This window comes from Thamnophis elegans, chromosome 2 (assembly GCF_009769535.1).
Source record: "Thamnophis elegans isolate rThaEle1 chromosome 2, rThaEle1.pri, whole genome shotgun sequence".
Classification (NCBI taxonomy): domain Eukaryota; kingdom Metazoa; phylum Chordata; class Lepidosauria; order Squamata; family Colubridae; genus Thamnophis; species Thamnophis elegans.
Genome location: NC_045542.1, coordinates 49,929,143 through 49,938,358, shown reverse-complemented (window position 1 = coordinate 49,938,358; position 9,216 = coordinate 49,929,143). Strand labels below are relative to the sequence as shown.

The window sequence follows — 9,216 nt, the reverse complement described above, 5'->3', positions numbered from 1 at the left end:
CCTTCACATTCCTTTAGAAAGCAAAGCCACAAAGATTGGAAATGATAAAGTGCACAGGGATGTGTCACACACATGAGTGTGCTACAATATGCTAATTTTTTAAAGAAAATAATGGAAGCTTTTCTTTAGAAATCAGTACTAGGTCTTGTTTACCACTTATATTAATTTTAAACTGTCCCCACCCTTGGCCACCAAAATGACAAGAAACCATGGTGACAACTTTTGGCAAATATGAGGGCCCCTAGACAAGGGAAGAAAACTGGGAGTCCTATGTGATTGAAGGATCCCTATCTCTGACTTAAGCAATGCAAATCAACTTGCACAAACTTTTGAGTCATCAAATTTGTAAGAAAGCTTTGGACAAATCACTCTCAACTTTTATCTATTACAGGCTTGTCCTAAAGAGGCTTCCTGGAAAAAAGACAAAATACAAATAATTACAAACCATAAATGACTGGTTCGTTGGTTAATTAAAATATATCCTATGAATAAAAAAAGAATAATTAGTATCATGGGCTTTCAAACAAGTTATATCTTTATTTTCATTTATAGTTCAAGTAAGGAAATTATGTGCTAATACAAATTTGGGAAGTTTCATAGATGACTTTAGAATATTTTTTCCCACCCTATTCCTTCCAACATGATAGCATGTTAATTTTTTCCTTTTTTCAACATTAAAATTAGGATAATTTCACTGTTTCATATTTGGTTTAGATAAATTTGGGAGTTGTGAAGAAGTTTCTACAGCCTCAGAAAATCTATGTTCTTTAATACATGATATGTATTATTTTATTTTTTAAAAAGTTATTTATCCCATGTACAAATTACATATAAATTATAATTGCTGCTGACCAGATATAAGAAATACACCAAAACAAGAATGTTTTTCATATACATATTTATATATTTCATGTACAAAGTTACATTCTGAACCCCCATGGATTCAATAATAAATACTGAAATAATTTCACTGCTATATGAGCTTATCAGCTCACAGAAAAGAAGCCTCAAGTTTAAACAGACAGCAAGTTTAATGCTGCAGTATTGATCTTAAGGTTACAGAGGAAAGTAAAATTCAGCATAAAGTGTCTAGACAACATTTTCAAAAAGTTAATGACCATAAAATGTTTTAAAACATGTTTAAAAGATAGAGAAGTGTGTAGAAATGACATTGTTAGAGAGAAGTATTTAGCGTTCAATGTTTTGAAGTGCAAAACAAAGGTTGTTACAATATGGCATAACCCTGTTAAGAAAATAAAATTAGCATCCACAAAGAAGTGTGTTTTTCAGTCTGTCGTTTTTTTTTTTACAAACTTGGGATCTTTACAAAATCCTTTATGCACAGGGTCAAACTGTAAGCGTGCCAAGTCAGTTTCAGTCCTTTGGTAGCTTTCATAATACTCACATGGAAATAAATATTTAATTAAACATTATTTTCAGAACGCCATGTTCTTTAGAACAGTTAGCATATTAGAAGATTATAAAACATTTTAGTTACTAAGGCAGCCTATGATAAAGTGTCTACACTCTGCCAGCTCTAACTGATCCAATGCAGGAATACCTTGCAAGAAATGAACTAAATGGCAGAATACATAAACTTATTATCTTTTACCATGCAAAACACATTTACCCAAACAAATCATGTGCTGCATTTTTTTTGTGCTTGAAATGCTCTCTCAAACTATTAACAAAGCTGTTAACTATCAAGAGATTCATTCCTACTTCTGATTTTAGAACTATAATTACATTAAACATATGTCACTCTCAAAACAGATTTGTTAGGCATTCATTTGGGTGCTTGAACTTTAGCAAATTTTTATCATCTACAGAGTGTGCTGGAATAGGGAGTGTATAAGTATAAGTGAAAGGGATCTTCTACATCCATCTTTTAAAACTGCAATTCTTTAGGACAGGGAATAAATTTTAAAATGGAGGTTGAAAATGGTGCTCTTTCCCTACTTGCACTAATACAAGTGTTGATCTCTCTGGTGGACTCCTGTCTTTTCTGCTGTGAATGACTGTTGCCCAAATGAGGACAGAATGGCAATTTACCATCTGGAACGTCATAAAACATTATCAGCCAGATGCATTTTTTGTCTGAGCAAGAAACAGCTCACCAATGGTTTTGAAATGAAAATGTTTAACAGAATTCAAAACCAATATATGTGCATTTCATTCCTTTTTCCAAAAACTATTTCACCACTCATGAAAAGCCAGGAGGACATTTCCAAAAACTCTCCTCCAAGATAGATCCCTTGAAAGGCAACGGGTAACAAAGTTAATGGAACTGGCTGTCTTTTGGACGTCTAGAATTATGAACTGCATGAATGGTTTCTACTGCTCTGAGGACAGGACAAATACTTAAGAATTTGTCTTCTTTTGGCAAAGCTCCTGGGTGCCTTAGAGGCACTTATGGTGAAGCTTTCGCCAACTCACCTGAACATCTTTCCCAAATTGACTATTAAATTTTCCTAAGATGGAAAAGTGCAAAAGATGCAACAGAAATGTGAGTCTGGTATGGATGTACATGAGTGTAGCAGAGGCAATTTCTGAGGGGGAAAAATCCATATCCTCTTAATTCTTCTTACAGTTTTTCCATCAGTGTTTCTTTTATTAAATTCTTAAACTCAGTTCAGCAATTGAAATTTTTAAGTCTGTTGTGATCAGATCACATTGGGCATATCAGAGGGCAAAATATAAAGGTATTAAACATTCAACAATTCTCAGTTATTTTTAGCCACACATTTTGTGGTTAAAATACATACCTACCAAGATGCATTCGTTGTGTACAAAATAGGGTGCTTAAAAAGTATTTATACATATAAAACTATAATCAATACATCTGAAGGGAAATGTATTAACTTTTCATCAGATAAGATTATAGTTTCTTTTATTAAAAAGCTGCCTAAATAAATATTTACACAATAGACCTCAGTTTAATGTGATTTTAAAAAGGTGTAGGGCTGTGTGTGTGTGTGTGTGTATTGAATACATGTTTCCTTGAGAGATGACAAACTGCTCCTATTGCATAAAAAGTTTTAGGCAGTTTTCCATGACAATTTCTGGTTGTAAATGTTGGCATTTCAAATTTAGAAATTCTTCCCTTTTGTCACGTAGATAATAGCAACTCCCATCTAACTGGAAGAGCTAGAATCTCTTAATGAACATGAGCTGAATGTTAGTGTGTTCACTCCTATTTTATAACAAGGAAAACATTGAGAACCTGTTTATCCTCTGAGTGATTAAAACGATAGCATTTAATTTACCTTTGCCATCCGTTGGATAGCAAATGAGTATACTCAGTCCAAAACTTTAAATGTGAAACGATAGAATAAGTTGCATGACAGTATCTTTCCAATTCCTCAGATTTACAGATGGGTCACTCAGATTTTATACACAGGTGTTCATTCATTAAAATGAGTGAATACACCACTTTATTAAGTGCACCAAGCAACATACTGTATAGACCTTTCTTTTGAATGGCATTTGTAGGCTGATAATATGGATTGAAACATAATATAATTTAAACTTATTTGAGGTTATTCATTATTACTGCTAGCTTGCTCACTACTTGCAAGCCCTTCTATATCCCATGGCAAGAGCTGGAATCCCCAGGATCCAATAAATAGGAGCACACAAAGGTACCTATCTTCTGCTCAAGACATATTTAAGGAAGATGCTTTGATATAAGAATGCCCTTTTGAGATTAAACTGGATGCTTCCAAGCTACGTTAAATAAGGAAACAGGGAAAAGTATTCCCCCCCCCCCTTAAAACACCACATTTTAAATTTATTCAGGATAGCTGTAGTGATTTTTGGTGTGATTAGCAACTTTAAAAAAACCTTCCGCAACTAAATGTCTGGTAAAGTTTTAGCTCAAGAATCTCAATATAAACAAAGGTCCACAAAATTGGTAGGATTCAGAAATGAAAAAGCAAAAGTCTTCTAACTTATCATAATCATCATTTGAGGTGTTCAGCAAATCCCATATATTACATACATCTTACGCTTTTGAAATACTACCCAGAATATTAATTTGCTATTTTACTCTTATGCAAATGAATTTAAAATATAATCGTAAATTCATTGTAGAAAGTAAGGGGGAGAGTTGTGTTACAGATTGCAATGGGGGCCTATAAGGTGCATTCAGGAGATAAAATATGGCATTTATCTGCTTGGGAAGACCAATTTATTCTCGCTTTGTAACACTGATGCAGTAAAACAGCGTGAGCTGGTTCCTGTGTTAAGGTTTGAGAGGTTTATGATATAAAGTCAAATGACAAAGAAACGTTCAAATCGTCTGCAATGAAACGGGTTCCACAGAAACAAAACAAAACTGAAGACATGCAAAAGCTTTTGCAGTCTCAAGCCATTTTCCTCTGGAGCTTATTCACTGCCACACATAACCTGCCACACTATCAGGTGGCTCCTCTCAGCTTTGGCAACGGAAGGCTCAATCGGTAATGCTTCTCCAAGAAGTTCAGATTCACCAACTTCATCACCTGAAAGCAAGAGTATTTATGTTCATAATATATAAGTGGATTAGAAAGAATTATACTCCCTGCCGCCCACCCATTCCCCCAAAGCTGTCACATTTTATTATCAGTTTGAGATGAAGGGGAGATAACTACCCCTCATTCTAGAAAATGCTAAAATTTTCAAAAGATATTGAATTATAACTTTAAGAAGAAATTGCTTCCTGGCCTTTTCCTTTTGTATAATAATATATAGCTAAAGAATAGAAACAAGGTCAACTGTAAAATAACATCAGAAATTTCCCTTTAATTAAAATGAATACTTGCCAGGAAGTATATTGGCATTTATCCATGCAAACGTTCTGAAGAAAGTGAACAGTTAAGATACAAACAATTCTAATCAATACAATGCATGTATAAAGTAGGAAGAGGAAAGGTCCAATTTCTGAGTAACTACAAACTTGAATAACTGGGAATATTTTTGTCATAATGTAGGAGTGGCCCATGTGTTGTTGCTACTATCCCAGGTTTCCTCACCATTGGCCAACCTGACTGAGCTCCTGGGAAATGCAGCTGAGTAGTATCTGGAGGTCCCCAGGTTCTCATCTTGGCATTAAACAGAATTATGGAAAGGCGGTGAGAAAGTACAGGTAGTACTCAACTTACAACTGACTGTTTAATACTGTTCAAAATTATGACAGCTCAGAAAGAATGCTTTGCAATCTATAAAATACTTCCAGCTGTCATAAAACACCCCTCCAAGTCCTGTGATCAAGATCTTGGGCAATCTGTTTGCACTTACGAACAGTTGCTAAGTGCCTTGTGATCATGTGATTGCCATTTGCAATCTTCTCTGCCAGCTTCCCTGCATAGTCAATGGAGAAAGTTGCAAGCTGTTGCCTGACAAAGGATTTCTCCTCCGCTCCTTGCACGTAGGAGGGAGAGGAACTCCTGTTCTGGGCTGAAGAGCCTTCTCAATCCCTCCTTGTTTCTCCAGCCCATAGATTTCCTTCCACACAAAGAAGGGAGCCCTTTCATTCCATCTGCTTAATGACAGTTGCTTAACAACTGCAACCAACAGCCAAAATTAGTCATTGAGGTACCATATTTTTGGGAGTATAAGACATACCTTTTTCTCCCCTAAAAGAGCACGGAAATGTTGGTGCGTCTTATACACTGAATACAGCCATTTTTGGCCTTCCGAAACCCCACTCCTGCATCCCATTTTTGTGAAAAATGGGCAAAAAACAGGCTGTTTTTCACCAAAACAGGAGTGGTTTTGCCTTTCCCCACGCCCCCAGAAGCACTCTGTAGGCTTCAACAGGGCTGGGGGAAGGGAAAATGCCCCCATTTTGGTGAAAACTTTTTTTTCTTACTTACCTCTTCAAAATCTTGATATGTCTTATACTCCGGTGCGTCTTATAGTCCGAAAAATATGGTAAGTAGTCATATGGGAATCTCACTTAACAGTCACTTTACTAAATGACAGAGCTTTCATTTTACTGAACACACCCAATATATAGTTTTCATTACTATCACACTTTAGTAAAAAACAGAATAATTTAATAGGATTTTGCATAAGGGAAAGTGTATCTATATTAGTGAGGCTAGATCAGATTTCAATGATCCCCTGAGTTTTATGACCCTAAAAAACTAATTACAATTTGAAACACAGTCAAACTATGGGGAATAATTATATTTCCCTGCTTTTAGTGGCATTATTACCTGACAGGAACAGATTGTTCTGCTTCTAAAAAGAAAACATTTTTAAAAATCTGGCCTGCCTATAAGGTTCAAGATACATATTTAATTTTCTGTCCGTACAAAGAAAGTTGCATTTTTTTAAAAACCCTCAAATTAAGACACCCTCACACCTAATTCAAATGCTACCTTATTGAGCATTATTTTAATGGGAATGTTCTAAGGTGCCCATTAAAAATGAAAAATATTTGTATATTTGATATTTTATGTAATTATTGGATTAGATTACCAGAATGTAATAATATTTTAAATAACAACAACAACAATAATAATAATTTTCTTTTTGAAAGTTGAAGTTCTTACCCATCCTGAAGTCAATGTATCCTTCTCCTCCACTTATCACCAGTATTGATTTTAAAGGAGTCTGGCTATTGGGTTCCTGTGCAGAGACGGTAGTTCTTTCACCAGATAATTCTGAGCTTCCACCCACTTCAGGACAAATCACCTGACCTAGAAGTGGACAAAGTATTGGTGTTACTTTATTGTAACAGCAAATTGGCAATGCCCAGTTGATTACATGGATCTTTTCAAAAGAGAGCCTTAATGTACTTCCCCCAAAACTCCTCACAATATCAAAAGCAGAAAAAGGAATGACTTCTTCATTTCACTTTCCAAAGCTACTTGGCTTTTGTAGCTGGAAAGAAAATTTAGGGCCATTTTGGAGGAATAGATTATCTATTTTAAGAACAGTGCATATTAACTATGAGAGCTGTACTCAACTCTTTCCATCAACTATAAAAATGCCCTGTTCTGGGAATTAGATTAAATTCCCGCTGCTGAGGGGCCTCAAATTTGTGCTTGAAGGTTGGAGAATACTTCAGAACACACCTGAGTGTAAAGAGAGTGGGGGGAGTGAGGTATCAGAGAAAATATATGTCTTATTTGTGGAAATTGGCTGCCGTGGCCTTCATATACTCCAAAGCCCAAAGTGTTTCTCCATTTCAAATAGCAAGGCAAATACAAAATGGTTATGAGATATGACTGAAAGAATATTTTCCAACTAGATTTGACCCACTCAAATCCATAGATTCCAAGACAAGCTGCTATCAGCTTTTCACTTTTACAAGGCAAACCAACTGAACTATTAGACATTGTTCAGTCTATGATGGTATGTGAGGGGTTTTTTTTTTGTTTTTTTTTTTTGCTGACCAAGGACTGGACACATCACAACACAGCAGATCTGTACATATACTGCTCATCACAGGTTATGTCCTGCTAGCTGGCTGCCTATTAACAGTTGTCAACCTCCAAATGTCACCTCCCACTTCCCCATCTGCTTGCTGTCTTCTTATCTCCTTTTCTCCTACACACCATACATCTCTTAGCGTTTGCATTTGTAAACTAAGGGCTTGGGTGGGATGAGGCTTCCCTTGCATCTTCAATTTCTGGCCCTTTGGGGAAAAGCACAAGCTGCGCTGAACCTCGGGGAAGTGGGAGTGGGGAGGATTTCTATCTGGCAGTGGCAGCTGCTTTTCCAAACCACAGAATCCCAGCTACACTTCCTCACATGGATGTCCTATATCAATGATGGCAAATCTTTTTTGCCTCACATGCCAAAAGCGGGGGGAGCGCAGGGGGGCATGTGCAGGCGTGCCACACCCATAATGCAATGCGCGACCCCAGCATGCATGATCAGCACTCCCTCCATTTTTTGCATGCTTCCCTCCCCCGGAGGCCCTCCGGAGGCTTCAAGAGCTTCCCTGAAGCCTCCGGAGCGCAAAAAACCGGCCCTACGGGCAAACCAGAAGTTCAGGAACGTACTTTGGTTTGTCTGTAAGGGCTGGTTTTAGTCCTCTAGAGCCTTCAGGGAAGCCTCCTGAGGGCTAAAATCGGCCCTATGAGTGCAAAAAAACGCCCCTACAGGCAAACCGGAAGTTCAGGAACGGATTTCCGGTTTGCTCGTAGGGCCGATTTTAGCCCTACGGAAGCTTCAAGAGGTTCCCTGAAGCCTCCGGAGGGCCTGCAGGGGGGCAGGGGGAGGCTGTTTTCACCCTGCCTAGGCTTCTATAAAGCCTTGGGAGCCTGGGGAGGGTGAAAAATGGCCTCAAAAAAAGGCTGACATCAGCTGGCCAGCGCACATATGAGTGGCCAGCTGACAGGGCAATGCCTCATGTGCCCTGACAAATGGCTCCGTATGCCACCTGTGCCACTCGTGCCATAGATTCACTATCCCAGCCCTTTATTATGGAGTTGTCTCCCCTTGGAGATTTAACTGATCCCTGCATTGCTGATCTTCTGCAAGTTTCTAAAACTTAAAATTATGTTAGAGAGCTTTGGAGACTACTAGATGATCCTATTATAAATTTCTGTGGCTGTTTGATTGGTGTTCTTAGCCATCTCTAACACTGCACTATGGAAGTGTTACTTTAAAAACTTTCTTTAAGATTGTATAGTTAACCACCACGAAAGGAAGAAAGCAAGCAGGCTATCATCCTTGTATTAGCTCTCATCCTGATAAGATAGGCATGGTATCTCTGCCAGAGTATTATAAGCTATCTGGATTAGATTTAATGAAATGGAAGTAATGCTGTGAATATCAGCTTTCGGGCTGCTACAACACTGTTTGTGATTTATGCTTATTGCAATTAAACATATTTCTTACTATACTAGCCCAAGTCTAAGAACGTAAAACCGTGGCAATGATGTAAAAAAGAAAATTCAGCAACATGCATGAGCAAGTATCTTAAGGTTATCCTAACACATGTGGTAACAGTAATAGCAGTTTGATAATCCAAATATTGCAGCAGTAGCAAAACACTTTCTTTGTATTGAGTCAATTGCCTCTTGTAAGTGAATAAAAACATAAACTGAAAATCTTGTCAATGTTTTAAAAACCTTTTACCTACATTCTAGTAATCCTTTCCTTGATGGTCTTTCCAATGATTCAAAGTTTCTGTCTTAAATATTTTGTCTCATAATGATCACATACTTTCCAATGTTCAAGAATTTCCATATGCTGTTACTCTAAGACTGGTTCACA

At 37.2% G+C, this 9,216-nt stretch overlaps 1 protein-coding gene across 4 annotated transcripts in view; it reads right to left on the bottom strand.

The window, feature by feature from the left end:
• Positions 1-881: 881 nt before the first annotated feature.
• SPAG9 (sperm associated antigen 9) overlaps positions 882-9,216 on the bottom strand; it is a 112,773-nt gene continuing 104,438 nt past the window's right edge. For all 4 annotated transcript variants that reach the window (XM_032208833.1, XM_032208834.1, XM_032208835.1 and 1 more), the window contains 2 exons: positions 6,540-6,686; positions 882-4,502 (listed from right to left, as the gene is read on the bottom strand). In XM_032208833.1, the coding sequence (XP_032064724.1) occupies positions 4,387-4,502; positions 6,540-6,686 (263 nt within the window). In that variant the 3' untranslated portion in view covers positions 882-4,386. The remainder of the gene's footprint in view (positions 4,503-6,539; positions 6,687-9,216) is intronic.